We start from the raw sequence: 16,091 nt of genomic DNA, 5'->3' as shown, positions 1-16,091 counted from the left end.
GATCCCGGTGTTTGCTGGCATTCAAACAACATCCATTCTTTATCTTGCTGTGTTAGCCTCAGGAGAGTGATATCATTCATGGTCACCTGGTTGAAATAGGATGCTTTTATTAAGGGGATATTCAGAGGTGCCCGTTCCAGCTCAGCAGTTTGGCTGTGGCTGAACAGAAATGGTCCCCATTGTTAGCCACGCGGTGCAGGGAGGGGTGAAGCGTGGGTGATCTCTCACACCAAACCGGCAGGCCCTCAATACAAGAGGCAAAATGCGACCTTGTAAAGAAAGCACATGTGCTGTGTAATGTGACCAGCAAGGGTTTAACGTGAAAGAATGTACCCATTTTTCTCTAAAAGTGTGTCTTTTTAACCACTCTCCCTTTTCCTCCACCAGCTGCAAATGTTTCTCCTTGGCAGAGGCTAGTGAAGATTAGAAGGAGAAAAAAATGCACTTGGGATGAAATGTTCTCTGAGCTCCTCCTGTCCTGCCACACTGACAGAGCACAGCAGAATATGTGAAGGCAGACAATGGCAGAGTGCAGGAAAGCACAATATGAACGCGAGGAGAGGTGGCAGGCTGAAGAGAGTAAGTGGCGGGCTGAAGATGATAGGTGGCGTCAGCTTGCTGACAGAAGGCAAGACTCGATGCTCAGGCTGGTGGAAGATCAAACTCATATGCTCCAGCTTATGGTTGAGCTGCAGGAAAGGCAGCAGGAGCACAGACCACCGCTACAATCCTTGTGTAACCAACCGCCCTCCTCCCCAAGTTCCATTGCCTCCTCATCCAGATGCCCAAGAACGCGATGGGCGGGGGAGCCTTCGGCCACCCAGCCACTCCACCCCAGAGGATTGCCCAAGCAACAGAAGGCTGGCCTTCAATAAGTAAGTTTTAAAGTGCAGTGTGTCCTTATCCTTCGCTCCTCCCCTCATCCACCACGCCTCTCTACCTGGTGCTTCCCTCCTCCCCCACCCCTCCTGGATTACCTTGGCAGTTTTCACCCTATTTATGTGATGAATTAATAAAGAATGCATGAATGTGAAGCAACAATGACTTTATTGCCTCTGCAAGTGGTGATCAAAGGAAGGAGGAGAGGGTGGTTAGTTTACAGGGAAATAGAGTGAACTGGGGGGGAGGTCATTAAGGAGAAACAAACAGAACTTTCACACCGTAGCCTGGCCAGTCATGAAACTGGTTTTCAAAGCTTCTCTGATGCGCACTGTGCCCTCCTGTATTCTTCTAACTGCCCTGGTATCTGGCTGCGTGTAATCAGCAGCCAGGTGATTTGCCTCAACCTCCCACCCCTCCATAAACATCTCCCCCTTACTCTCACAGATATTGTGGAGCGCACAGCAAGCAGTAATAACAATGGGAATATTAGTTTAATTGAGGTCTATCCAAGTCAGTAAACTCCGCCAGTGTGCTTTTAAACGTTCAAATGCACATTCTACCACCATTCTGCACTTACTCAGCCTATAGGTAGGCAGCCGTCCAAGAGCTGTTCATGTATGGCTTCATGAGCCATGGCATCAAGGGGTAGGTTGGGTCCCCCAGGATAAGTACAGGCATTTCAACATCCCCAACGGTTATTTTCTGGTCTGGGAAGAAAGTCCCTTCTTCAGCTTTTGAAACAGACCAGAGTTCCTGAAGATGCAAGCGTCATGTACCTTTCCCAGCCATCCCACATTGATGTTGGTGAAATGTCCTTGTGATCCACCAGTGCTTGCAGCACCATTGGAAAGTACCCCTTGCAGTTTATGTACTCACTGGCTTGGTGCTCCGGTGCCATATCCGATAGGGATATGGGTTCTGTCTATTGCCCCACCACAGTTAGGGAATCCCATTGCTGTAAAGCCATCTACTATGACCTGCACATTTCCCAGAGTCACTACCCTTTATATCAGCAGCTCTTTGATTGCCTTGGCTACTTGGATCACAGCAGCCCCCACAGTAGATATGCCCACTCCAAATTGATGCCTGACTGACCGGTAGCTGTCTGGCATTGCAAGCTTCCACAGGACTATTGCCACTAGCTTCTGAACTGTGAGGGCTGCTCTCATCTTGGTATTCTGGCACTTCAGGTCAAGGGAAAGCAAGTCACAAAGTTCCATGAAAGTGCCCTTACGCATGCGAAAGTTTCACGGCCACTGGGAATCGTCCCAGATCTGCAACACTATGCAGTCCCAACAGTCTGTGCTTGTTTTCCAGGCTCAGAAGTAGCACTCCACCATGTCAAGGTGGTGCATGAGCACAACTGTTGCCAGAAGCGGCGTTCCACAGCATGAACCTGCTCCATTAACACCATGATGTGCACATTGCCGGGGCCCGTACTTTGCGAGAAGTCTATGTCCATGTCTATGGCCTCATCACTCTCGTCACTGTGCTGCCGTTGCTGCCTCATCTGGTTTTGCTTTGGCAGGTTCTGCATATACTCCAGGATAATGCGCGTAGTGTTTACAGTGCTCATAATTGCCACAGTGATCTGAGTGGGCTCCATGATCCCAGTGCTATGGCGTCTGGGCTGAAAAAAGGCGTGAAACAATTGTCTGCTCTGACAGAGGAAGGGGTGACTGATATGTCTTATGGGGAATTACAGTCCACAAAAGGGGGTGGCTTTACATCAGGGAGAAACACAAACAACTGTCACACAGAATGGCCACCTCAAGGATCGAACTCAAACCCCTGGGTTTAGCAGGCCGTTGATTTCACGGAGGGAGGGAGGAAGCAAATGAATACAAAACAAATTTGGTCTATTTCTTGTTTTGATCCACTTCATCTATCTTCTACATCTTAGGGTGGCAGCAGATGGTGCAGTTTGACTACTAGCCATCATCAGCTCCTGGATGCTCAGCAGAAGATGCTGCATTACGACTGCTAGCTATTGTCATCTCCTAGGTGCTTGGCAGAAGACAGGAATGATCTGTTTGAATCACTCCTATGTTTGCCCAGGCACCCCTGACTGGCCTCACCGAGGTCGGGTAAAAGAGCACCCAAGAATACGACGATGACGGCTACCAGTCGTAACGCACTGTCTGCTGCCAAAAGGCAATGAGCTGCTGCTGTGTAGCAATGCAGTACCACATCTGCCAGCACCCAGGAGACTTATGGTGACAGTCAGCTGTGCGAGCTCCATGCTTGCCGTGGTATGGTATCTGCACAGGTAACCCAGGAAAAAAGCTGTGAACCAATTGTCTGCCATTGCTTTCATGGAGCAGAGGAGAGGGGGCTGATGACATGTACCCAGAATCACCTGTGAAGCTGTTTTTGCCCCATCAGGCATTGGGAGCTCAACCCAGAATTCCAATGAGCGGCGGAGACTGCAGGAACTGTGGGATGGCTACCCACAGCTTCCCACACTGCAACGCTCCGGAAGTCGACGCTAGCCTCACTACTGTGGACGCAATCCGCTGACTTAATGCTCTTAGAGCATTTTTTGTGGGGACACACACAATCGACTATATAAAAACGATTTCTGGAAAACCAACTTCTATAAATTTGACCTAAGTTCACAGTGTAGACCTACCCTGAGTCAGTTTGTTGTCTCCTGACTCTCCAGCCTCTTACAGTGCCCCAGCTGCTGCCCTGCTCTTTTAATTGGCCCAGACATGGAGTACCTAGACTGGAACAGGAGAGCGAAGCCCGGTTTCCTTTAAGGAACAAGCTACTCTGAAAGAATTGCCATATTCTGTATTAGCTCCAGATTCCAAAAGGTGTTAAGGTGTAGTCCCATCTAACGTGCATTCTGTCATTAAATTGGGAGGTGACAAAGGTCTGGATCACTGTGCAGGGGTCCCCATTTCCAAAATAAAATGTTGCTACCTAGTAGGTGAGTGCAGATGAAGACAGCATTCTATTCCTATGATGCTATAGGCAGTATCCAGCAGCAAATGAACAGGCAGCAGGCCCCACAAGTTGTAAACCTGAGTATCAAAGAAACTCCTCACTCAAGGTAGCTAATTTTCCATAGCTTATTTTCAGACACCGTAATATTGACAACAGAATAAATATTTATTCACTACATTTGCAACAGTTGACTATAAAAGCATAAAACAAATCTAAATATAAATTCACACACCTTACATTCAAGTGCATTTACTAAAAAGCAGGGACAAAAAGTGATCTTACTTGCATGAAATTGACATGCACACTCCCCTCCCCAACACAAAACAGACACAAAAATTCTGCATTTTTAATTTTGTAGCATACAAGAGCTTTGTTCTTCTGGAAACCCTCCATCACCACAGCCTGGCCTTAAACTAAAGCTGGTCTTTGGGAAATACAAAGGCATATACTTGAGTGTGATGGAGGTTTGTTTGTTTTAGAAAGAATTTGCATACACACTACAAGGGTAGAGTGGTTGTTTTCTGTTTGTTTTTTTCTTGATGGGGCTTAATATATATTAACATTATTGACAACTAGATTTTCCAATCCTAGATGCTAAACATCCCTCATTCTCAGCTCTAGGAGAGCTGGATAATTTACTAGCAGCTAATATTGTTTCTGTTGTTACAGTATTTATAAGAAGGAAAAAAAGGCTCCTGCTCACTATTTTAAAGGACTGTTGCATTATTTAAAGATGTTTGGTTCAATCTGTTTTCTTGTATAGCCTCCAAGAGGATACATTATGTTATGTTTTTATTTAGAACTAGAATTAAAATTAATACTTGCTATTGTGTAGAGCAGGCCTGCACAACATGCGGCCCGCGGGGGATGAGTAGGTGGGCTCACTGTGCGGTGCGTGGGGTGTGAGTAGGCAAATGGCAGGTGAGGGAGGGGGGCTGAAGAGGTGGGTGGGCAGTGGTAGGGGGTGAGGAAGTGAAGGGGGGCTGAGGAAGTGAGCCAGAGATGGGGGAGAGGGGGCTGAGGAGGTGGGCAGGCAGGCAGTGGTGGGGTGAGGCGGCGAGTCGGAGAGGGGGCTGAGGAGGCGAGCGAGGGTCAGTGCCTGACCTGTTCTACTGATCTGGTCTGGCTCCCATCCCCTCTCCAAGGGTTGCAGCTGTCTGGAGGTGCTGCCTTCCATGCCTTCCTCATTCACACCTCGTTCATTCAACAGGGCAATTGATTACAAAGTTGGTGGAAGATCTTATTCTGCTTCTAGCAAAAAGATATTTTTCTTTTACCTTAATTATACTACCTTAGGGACCCGCTATAACATATTACCAAGGTTCAATATTGCTGTTTTGGTGGGGCAGCGCTGGGGAAGGAGGGTTTGTTTCCGTGGGGTGGGCGGTGCTGGGGGGGGTGTTGTGTTTGGGGAGTCTTGGTCGCACTGGTGGGGGGGGGGTGATTCAGCACTCAGCTGTTTTCTTTGGAGTAATATGGCCCTCGCCGCTTTACGAGTTTGCAGGCCTGGTGTAGGGGGCGGTAAAGCAACCTTGATAACATCTCACTTGCCTTGAAAATATAGAATATAACTGGCTGCTGCTCCTCCACTTTACTTTGGGTTTGCATTTTTTTAATATATATGTGCACAAACCTATGCAGATACACTGAATATGTATGTTATACAGACACACTATATTTCTTGCATAAGGAAATTTAAGGGCCCAAGATCAAGACAAAATCCAATCTAGAATATTTAACCATAATCTCTATTGTAAACAATATACAGACAGTACAAAGATGAAAAAAATTAAAAATTAAAATGTACTGTATATTGTACACCAGAAGAGCGCGGTTTTTTCTGTTCCTCACTATTTTCAAAGAAAGCAGTGCAAACTACTTCTACAATATTGCACTTAGATTTTGCATCTGTATATTCAGATGGTTTGCCCCATAAGCCAATTAAATGTGTTCTCAAACCATAGGGCCAGAAAATTTTTAATTGTTCAAATATTTTGGGATGCAATAGAAGTATTGGTTTCTCTGCAATTTGTGAGTTAATTTTTTTTTCCCCAAAGCATAAGAAGATGTGCTAGTCTGCAAGACCCTGTCTCCTATGCCCTTAAGGTTTGCTAAACAACATGGAATGTTATAAAAATACATTATGAATATCTGGTGTGCTACTGATTTCAGTCACATAAAGGTTACATAACTTGACTCCATTGAGATCTGGTGCTAGTATTGAGGCACTGTGCCCCTCAAGTGAAGTAGTTCTGGGCTACACCTCAATGCTCTGTACTTTACAAAGTTGGACCTATAGCACGTGGAAGTTAAAATAGAAGTAGCATTTCAGAGTAAGTGTTTTTATAAAGACAGGTTTCAGAGTAGCAGCCGTGTTAGTCTGTATCCGCAAAAAGAACAGGAATACTCGTGGCACCTTAGAGACTAACAAATTTATTTGAGCATAAGCTTTTGTGGGCTACAGTCCCCTTTCCTCGGATGCATTCAATGGAAAATAGAGTAGGAAGATAGATATACGCACAGAGGAACATGAAACAATGGGTGTTACCATACACACACTAACAAAAGTGATCAGCTAAGATGAGCTACTACGAGCAGGAGAGAGAAAAAACTTTTTGTAGTGGTAATCAAAATGGTCCATTTGCAGCAGTTGACAAAAAGTTGTAAGGAACAGTAGAGGGGGAAAATAAACATGGGAAAATAGTTTTACTTTGTGTAATGACCCATCCACTCCCAGTCTTTATTCAAGCCTATTTTAATGGTGTCCATTTTGCAAATTAATTCCAATTCAGCAGTCTCTCGTTGGAGTCTGTTTTTGAAGTTTTTTTGTTGTAATATTGTGACTTTTAGGTCTGTAATCGAGTGACCCACGGAGATTGAAGTGTTCTCCGACTGGTTTTTGGATGTTGCCTCTGATAGTGTGGTTGATGTGATTAGGGGGCTGTCTGTAGGCAAGGACTGGCCTGTCTCCCAAGATCTGTGAGAGTGATGGTTTGTCCTTCAGGATAGGTTGTAGATCCTTGATGATGCACTGGAGAAGTTTTAATTGGGGGCTGAAGCTGACAGCTAGTCGCATTCTGTTACTTTCTTTGTTGGGTCAGACCCATCCATGACCCTCACAGATTTTGGGAGACAGGTCAGTCCTTGCTTACAGACACCCCGCAAACCTGAAGCAAATACTCACCAGCAAGCACAGACCACACAACAAAAACACTAACCCAGGAACCTATCTTTGCAACAAAGCCCATTGTCAGCTCTGTCCACATATCTATTCAGGGGACACCATCATAGGACCTAATCACATCAGCCACACTATCAGAGGGTCATTCACCTGCACATCTACCAATGTGATATATGCCATCATGTGCCAGCAATGTCCCTCTGCCATGTACATTGGCCAAACCGGACAGTCTCTACGTAAAAGAATAAATGGACACAAATCAGATGTCAAGAATTATAACATTAAAAAAGTATCAGAGGGTAGCCGTGTTAGTCTGTATCTGTAAAAGCAGCAAAGAATCCTGTGGCACCTTATAGACTAACAGACGTTTTGGAGCATGAGCTTTCGTGGGTGAATACCCACTTCCTCAGATGCCCACTTCCACGAAATACCCACTTCCACGAAAGCTCATGCTCCAAAACGTCTGTTAGTCTATAAGGTGCCACAGGATTCTTTGCTGTTTTAACATTAAAAAACCATTTGGAGAACACTTCAATCTCCCTGGTCACTCGATTACAGACCTAAAAGTCGTAATATTACAACAAAAAAACTTCAGAAACAGACTCCAATGAGAGACTGCTGAATTGGAATTAATTTGCAAAACGGACACCATTAAATTAGGCTTGAATAAAGACTGGGAGTGGATAGGTCATTACACAAAGTAAAACTATTTCCCCATGTTTATTTCCCCACCACCACCACCACCACCGTTCGGCACAACTTCTTGTTAACTGCTGTAAATGGACCATTTTCATTACCACTACAAAAAGTTCTCTCTCTCCTGCTAGTAATAGCTCAACTTAACTGATCACTCTCATTAGAGTGTGTATGGTAACACCCATTGTTTCATGTTCTGTGTGTGTGTATATATATATCTTCCTACTGTATTTTCCACTGCATGCATCCAATGAAGTGGGCTGTAGCCCACAAAAGCTTATGCTCAAATTTGTTAGTCTCTAAGGTGTCACAAGGAATCTTGTCTTTGTAAAGATATTTCTAGTCAATTTATAGTAAATAGAATACTGAGTTAGTTTTGCAAAATGTAATGGCTCTAAGGGAACATTTTCCCCTGTCTCGTGTCTGATATATTTTTCAGTTACTGTTTTTAAGGTAGCACTGGAAAACCTAGGAACTGGCATTTTTACAGCATTAGGAGAAAACAATAATGATTTGATTACCTGATTGGCCACCAGTTGGTCAAGCAGATGGACCAGCCCTAAACTAGTTCTGTTTCTAAAATAATGTTGAAATTCTCCAGGGGAACTGCATGGCTCACAAACTGGTGTAGGAAAAGCTTATACCTATTTTCATTGCCTCAGTGATATGTTCTGAGAATGTGTTAACTTGTCCTTGGTAAGAGGTTAAGATACAGAAAGAATAAATATATAATTTAGAGTTGCTCTATATTAGTTCGTCTTACAGTCACCGCTGTAATTACTGCAGTGGTGTGTGTCCATACGACACACCTTGGGTCAGTGGTGCGTGTCCCCAGCTGGAACACTTCCACTGACCTAAGATGGGCAGTGTGGGGAACTGGGAAACCCCAGTCTCTCAACTCCACTGGCAGCTCCCTTCCGGGAGACCAGCTGCCACATAGGCTCCTGGATTCCTGGCAGCCTGCCCCTCACGCTCCGCTCCCCATTCTCCACTGGGGTAAGGGGTGCGCCTCCCTATTTCCTGTCAGGAGAAGAGGGAAGCTGGTCAGGGCTTCTTCCCCCTCCCCCTGCCTGCTCCCTGCCAGAAGCCAGACAGCCTAGTTAATTTCACAGCTGGAGCTGTGAACTTGACAAGACAGCAGGGCCCTGGGCAGGGAGTGGCAGGGGGGCTGAGAAGCCCCAGGCTTCCATCTACTCCCTGAGAATGGGGCGGACCCAGTGCAGCTTCCCCCCCGGCTCCCATTGCATCGCCCTCACTACACTGACCTAAGCCGTACACCTCTCGTGGAGGTGGAATTATTATGTCAGTGTAGTAGGCACTTACATCATTGAGAGGAAGGCTGTAGTGTAGACACTGACCTAATTAGGTTGATATAAGGCAGTTTATATCAACCTAACTGTAGTTTAGACCAGCCTATAGAGTTTAAGGCCAGAAGGGATGACTACATCATCTAGGTCAGTGGTTCTCAACCAGGAGTACGTGTATCCCTGCGGATCCACAGAGGTCTAGATATTTGCCTAGTGTTACAACAGGCTACATAAAAAGCACTAGCGAAGTCAATACAAACTAAAATTTCATATAGACAATGACATGTTTATACTGGGCAATATACCATACACCAAAATGTAAGTACAATATTTATATTACAATTGCTTTATTTTATAATTATATGGTAAAAATGAGACAGTAAGCAGCTGTTCAGTTAACAGTGTACTGTGATGGTTTTGTATTTTTATGTCTGATTTTGTAAGCAAGTAGTTTTTAAGAGAGGTGTAACTTGGGGGTATGTGAGACAAATCAGATGCCTGAAAGGGGTACAGTAGTCTGGAAGGTTGGGAGCCACTGATCTAGGCCATCCTCCTGAATAGCATAGGCCACCAACACCATTCAGCAACTGCCCACTAAATGCAACCCACAAGAAACTAGACTTATGTGCCACAGGCACCTCCTCTGCTGCCTTTCCTTTCCCCAACATCATTTTTATAATATATTTTAAAATGATTCTCTTCATTCATTTAAAAGAAAAAAAAAAGGGTTCTGCATAAGGCTATGATTTAGTCATGGGTATTTTTAGTACAAATCATGGACAGGTCACAGGCAATAAAGAAAAATTCACAGCCTGTGACCTATCCATGATTTATACCTACGACTTAATCTCAGGGAGCAGGCACTGCTTGGAGGAGTGCTCTGGAGTGGCACCCTGGGGAGGGCCTGCTGTGAGGCGGCACCTCAGGAGGCCGCTGCTCAGCAGGGGGCCAGGGGCATCAGGTGCCAGAGGCACCAGGAACCAGAGGCAGCTGACCATGGCTGCTCCTGCCACCCCTAGGACCACTGCTCACATGGCCACACTGGCTGCTGCTCGGGTGGTCCCCAAGGCCAGCTGCCCAGGGCCATCCAAGCAGTGGCTGGTGCGGCTGGCCCTGGGGCCACGAGCACCTGGCTGTGGAACTGCTTCAGCAGTGGCCTGTATGGCTGTCCTTAGGGCTACCTGAGCAATCTTGGAGTCAGCCACACTGGCCACTGCAGAAGTCACAGAGGTCATGGAAAATCACTGATTCTATTACTTCCATGACCGACACCGAACCCCAGTTATGCATTGGGTTAAATCCCATTGAAATTGGTGGGCATAACAGCTGCCTTTCCATTCAGGCTAAATGAGGGAGCAGTTAAATGCCTTTTTGTTTAATAGCTGAAACACTAGAGGCCACTGTCCAATACACTGAACTCCATGGTAAGGCTGATTAAGAGGAAGCTATGCCATGCAGTCTGAGAGATTGCTTGGGGACTCTCATAGCAAATGCAGGGACTAGGGCATTGATTGGTGGAGCTGTTTGTCTCTATATGGGGTGTTTTTAGTGCAAGAGATGAAAACACCAAACAGCAGGTCCCAGGGCAAAAAAGCCAAGGACACAGGCAGAACAAGGACTGGGAGTGTAGTGCTGAGAAAAGCTAAGGCCAGGTTTACACTATGAGAACTATATCAACATAGCTATGGTGCACTAGCATTGCTGACATAACCCTATAGCATAGCTACAGTGACAAAAGGCCCTCCTCTCTCCACTGTAGGAGCACCATCTCCCTGAGCAACCATAGCTAGGCTGACAGAAGCACTGTTTTGTCAACCTAGATGCTTCTATACCAGGAGGTTAGGCTGGCATAGCTATGTTGCTCAGGGAAGTGGATATTCCTCCCTACCCCCCAAGTGACTTAGCCCAAAAGCTTGCTCTCTCAGGCCTGGTCTACTCTTAAAATTTAGGTCAACATGGCTAAGTGATTGGAAATGGGCCTTGAACTTGTAAGTAGGGACAGAATGCAGCAGGACTCAAACAATAAGAGACAAGGAAACAAGACTTTGTACATTCTTTGTAAATAAAAAAAGATTGCATCAAATAAACCACCTGACTCCATCACCAATTTTACCTCTGAAAATTCCAAGACTCCAAATTTTTATCTAACTGATCAGGTCAAAAGGGGTGTAATGCATGCATAGGGCCAAATCCTGCTCACCTTACTTATTCAATTAGTTCTATTAAAGTCAGTGAGACTTATATACAGGGGTGATAGATAGGATGACCAGATGTCCCATTTTTAAAGGTACAGTCCTGTTTTGGGGGACTCTCTTATATAGGCGCCTATTACCCCTGTCCCGTTTTTTCACAGCTGCTATCTGGTCACCCTTTCCCCTAATGGCATTACATAATGAAAAGAGAGAGAGTAACTCAGGGAGTTACTTTTAATTATTTTTAGCGCTCTGCTTCTTCACATGCCCTGAGTACTAGTAAAGTCAGCATACTGCTGTACAGAAGTAAGGAGTCAATAATCTCATGCTGATATCTAATATCATAGGCTGTAACAGCTGCTAGCGTTGTGCGACTTTTCAACCAATTTCAGTAGCAGGTGCCTGCATGTGTCAGCACAGTAGCTACCAATAGGAGACAGTGTATGTGCAGTGCACATAGGCTGTAAAGAAAACAAGGTAAGCCTACGTAAGGATTAATACTGCTCGTTTCATTTTCTTTCGGCGTTATTTAGGAATAGCAATTATGTGATTTGCTAAGAATAGGGTCTCCGAGTGTCTTTCAGTGTACAATATTTACAATAAAAATCTCAATTAAGAAAATTACATGTTTAGCTACAACTCAGAAATACATTTACTTAAAATAAAGTAATAGATACTATTCTTATTATCCAACTTAGATTAGGGCTGAGCCAAAAAAAAAAAATCTAAAAATAACTGTAAAAGTAAGATGTTTCAAAAACCTTCTGGAGACCAGTAAGTTCCTGAGATTTTTTTCCCTCATCTCATTCTTTCTCCTTGAAAAAGAACACAGAAAGGGAAGTTATGTTTAATTGTACCACACATAAACACAAACAATTTCACCCATATTGAATGAAAATGTACATATCATTCCTCTCTAATTCAAATATATTTTCTTCCAAGTGAGACTCTTCTGGTGATGCATAGCAGGATTTCTATATTTGGTTACAAAGGCTGCTTAGTTTACTTAAAATGTTACAAACACAGAGATCCACGTCTCACTGATAAATCTAGTTTTAGGTGAAAAGGATTCCTAATAAAGCTTCCAAACAGTGATTTGATTAGCTGATTGGCCCCCAGTTGGTGAAGCAGATGGCCCAGCCCTAAACTAGTTCCGTTTCTAAATTAGTGTTGAAATTCTCTCTCTTCCCTAAATGCTTTGCCACTCATCCTATGTCACTCACACACATGTTTCTGGGTTAGTTACAACTTCCCCATTTTTTTCAGGTTCATCTTTCAGAAATTGTTCTACTTCAATAGAGTCCACCTTGGTATCTTCATGTGTTTTGTCTTCGGATTTGTTTAACTCTTCTCTTTCTGCTGCCTCCTCTTTTGTTTGTGGCACTTCTGATTTTTTCTTAACACAGAAGACATTTCCTAAAGCCATCACAAGGGCTGAAGTAACAACTTCAACTCCAGCAACAATAAAAACAAACATATACCTGCCTGTCGCATCCAAGAGTTTGCCTGAAAGACAAAATTCACAGGTAATTAACAAGAAAATGCTTTGCTTGTAATGAAGTTAATAAGAACTTTTTTTAAACAAAATTAATTTTCCAAATGATTCTTGAAGTGAAAAATCTTACAGGAATACTGGCATTTTGAGGTAAGATTTTCAAACGTGCCTAAAATTTGGGAACATAGGTCCCACTGAAAGTCTGTTCCCAAATCACTTAGGTGCTTTTGAAAAATTTACCCTTGAAGTCCAATTAATTTTTAAAATGAGCCAAAATAGTTTCACATACATTATGTGCCTTGGGGTTCCTGGCTAATGTCACTGGTTTTACAGTTGCACTTTCCTATTTTCTAAAATGTTTTTTTCCCTTCCCGTTTTGTGTCAAAGACACACACTAACAAAAGGGGATAACTGCCAAACTAACTATGGCGGGAGGTGGGGTTGTGGGTGTGTGAAACTGACCGTATACAATGTGCTGTCAAATGGACAAGGTAAGCAAACTGAAAAAAATAACCAATTTATTTCAATTCTATTAATCTTACATAACAATTTATAACAAAAGACCAGAAAGAAATGTGATTTTAAATCAATGTTGGGTTCTTTTTAAGTGACATATAAAGGGTTTAATTTTGCATCCTTACCTTCACCATGCTTCTCTGTTTGCACATGAAATTTTCCAGGTCCATTGTTTACATTTAGAAATCTATGTGCCTAATTGCACTTGAGAATCATAGAACTTGAAGTAGGCTGACCAGATAGCAAGTGTGAAAAATCAGGATGGGGGTGGAGGATAATAGATGCCTATATAAGAAAAAGCCCCAAATATTGGGACTGTCCCTATAAAATAAGGATATCTGGTCACCCTATCTGGAAGGGACCTCGAGAGGTCATTTAGTCCAGTCCCCTGCTCTCAAGGCAGGACTAAGTATTATCTAGACCATCCCTGACAGGTGTTTGTCCAACCTGCTCTTAAATATCCCCAATGATGGAGATTCCACAACCTCCCTAGGCAATTAATTCCAGTGCTTAACCACCCTGAGAGTTAGGAAGGTTTCCTAATGTCCAACCTAAACCATCCTTGCTGCAATTTAACCCATTGCTTCTTGTCCTATCCTCAGAGGTTAAGAAGAACAATTTTTCTCCCTCCTCCTTGTAACAACCTTTGATGCACTTGAAAATTGTTATGTCCCCTCTCAATCTTCTCTTCTCCAGACTAAACACCACCAATTTTTTCAATCTTCCTTCATAGGTCATGTTTTCTAGACCTATAATCATTTTTGTTACTCTTCTCTAGACTTTCTCAAATTTGTCCACATCTTTCCTGAAATGTGGCACCCAGAGCTGGACACAATACTCCAGTTGAGACCTAATCAGCATGGAGTAGAGTGGAAGAATTACTTCTCATGTTTTGCTTACAATACTTCTGCTAATACACCCCAGAATGATGTTTGCTTTTATTGCAACAGCATATTTAGCTTGTGGTCCACTATGACCCCAAGATCCCTTTCCGCAGTACTCCTTCCTAGGCAGTCATTTCCCAACTGATTCAACTGATTGTTCCTTCCTAAGTGGAGTACTTTGCATTTGTCCTTATGGAATTTCATCCTATTTACTTCAGACCATTTCTCCAGTTTGTCCAGATCATTTTGAATTTTAATCCTATTCTCCAAAGCACTTGCAACCTCTTCCAGCTTGATATCATCCGCAAACTTTATAAGTGTACTCTCTCTGCCATTATCTAAATCACTGATGAAGATATTGAACAGAACCGGACCCAGAACCGATCCCTGCGGGACCCCACTCGTTACATCATTCCAGCATGACCTTGAACCACTGATAACTACTCTCTGGAAACAATTTTCCAACCAGTTATGCACCCACCTTATGGTAGTTCCATCTAGGTTGTATTTCCCTAGTTTGTTTATGAGAAGGTCATGCGAGACAATATCAAAAACCTTACTAAAGTCAAGATATACCACATCTACCGCTTCCCCTCTATCCACAAGGCTTGTTATCCTGTCAAAGAAAGTTATCAAGTTGGTTTGCCATGATTTGTTCTTCGCAAATCTGTGTTGATTGTTATTTATCACATTATCTTCTAGGGGTTTGCAAACTGATTGCTTAATTATTTTCTTCATTATTTTTCTGGGTACAGAAGTTAAGCTGACTGGTCTGTAATTCCCTTTTTATAGATGGGCATTATATTTGCCCTCTTCCAATCTTCTGGAATGTCTCTCATCTTTCATGACTTTTCAAAGACAATTGCTAATGGCTCAGATATCTCCTCGGTCAGCTCCTTGAGTATTCTAGAATGCATTTCATCAGGCCATGGTGATTTGAAGACATCTAACTTGTCTAAGTGATCATGATCTTATACAACCATGTGTCAGAAGTTGTTCCCACAATTATGTGGCTCCAATATGTAGGCACAAACAGCGAGAAGACTGTCTTTTAAAAATAAGCTTCAAAATTAGTAGATGCTTGTGTTTTTACAGTAAATGCATTTTTAAGGCATTTAACAGCAATAACTCGTCATCATCAAACATAAATATACTTATTAGGGGAGTATTTTAACACATTTTTCACCTTGTACAATAGGGTTTAGGAATGCTCTCTCGTTATAATGTCAACTTTAAAATATACTGTATTGTTTAAATGTCCTGAAACTTGCAAAACAACAAACACAAAACAAAAATCACAATAAGATGGGATAGAACTGACCATGACTCAAGGCAGCTATTGATACATTTCAAAATAAAACTATTTGCATGGGCAGATAAAGCCTGTACTACTTACACCTGCCTCTTTTCACTCCTGATAGCATTTTCTCTTCCATCCAAGTGCTGCATTTCATATGCTTTTAGGTTTGTCTTTCACTTAGCGAGCAAAATCTGGAGCACAGAACTGTCTCACAATTCAGCTTCTTAATTCAATTAAATTCAGGTGGACCCAGCAGTAGGAGTATTATTGAAGTGGTGATTGGACCCTCAGCTGCTTGGAAAGGTTCTCTCATTTTACAAGAGACTAAATTAAAGAATACATTCCCCCACCCCACCCCCAAAAAAACCCATCTTACAAATAAAATAAACTGTAGATTGAAGTTATATTGCATGAAGTCACTACCATATTTGTTTAAAAAAATTATTTTTAATACATGTCACTGTCACCTAATTTGTGGGACTGTGCAGAGCACTCTGCATGGGCTTGCACAGAGGCGGGCGGGTGGATGACATTAGATAGAAAAGGATAATGCGCTGGAATGGGTTACCTAGGGAGGTGGACTCTCCTTCCTTAGAGGTTTTTAAGGTCAAGCTTGACAAAGCCCTGGCTGGGATGATTTAGTTGGGGATTGGTCCTGCTTTGAGCAGGGGGTTGTACTAGATGAC

General features: G+C 43.2%; 1 protein-coding gene across 4 annotated transcripts in view; it reads right to left on the bottom strand.

The window, feature by feature from the left end:
* Positions 1–11,321: 11,321 nt before the first annotated feature.
* Positions 11,322–16,091, bottom strand: part of SLC16A3 (solute carrier family 16 member 3) — a 30,378-nt gene continuing 25,608 nt past the window's right edge. For all 4 annotated transcript variants that reach the window (XM_030534864.1, XM_030534866.1, XM_030534863.1 and 1 more), the window contains one exon: positions 11,322–12,716. In XM_030534864.1, coding sequence (XP_030390724.1) covers positions 12,430–12,716 — 287 coding nt within the window. In that variant the 3' untranslated portion in view covers positions 11,322–12,429. The remainder of the gene's footprint in view (positions 12,717–16,091) is intronic.

Source organism: Gopherus evgoodei, chromosome 15 (assembly GCF_007399415.2).
Source record: "Gopherus evgoodei ecotype Sinaloan lineage chromosome 15, rGopEvg1_v1.p, whole genome shotgun sequence".
NCBI classification, from domain to species: Eukaryota; Metazoa; Chordata; order Testudines; family Testudinidae; genus Gopherus; species Gopherus evgoodei.
This window is presented reverse-complemented; position numbering and strand designations above follow the sequence as displayed.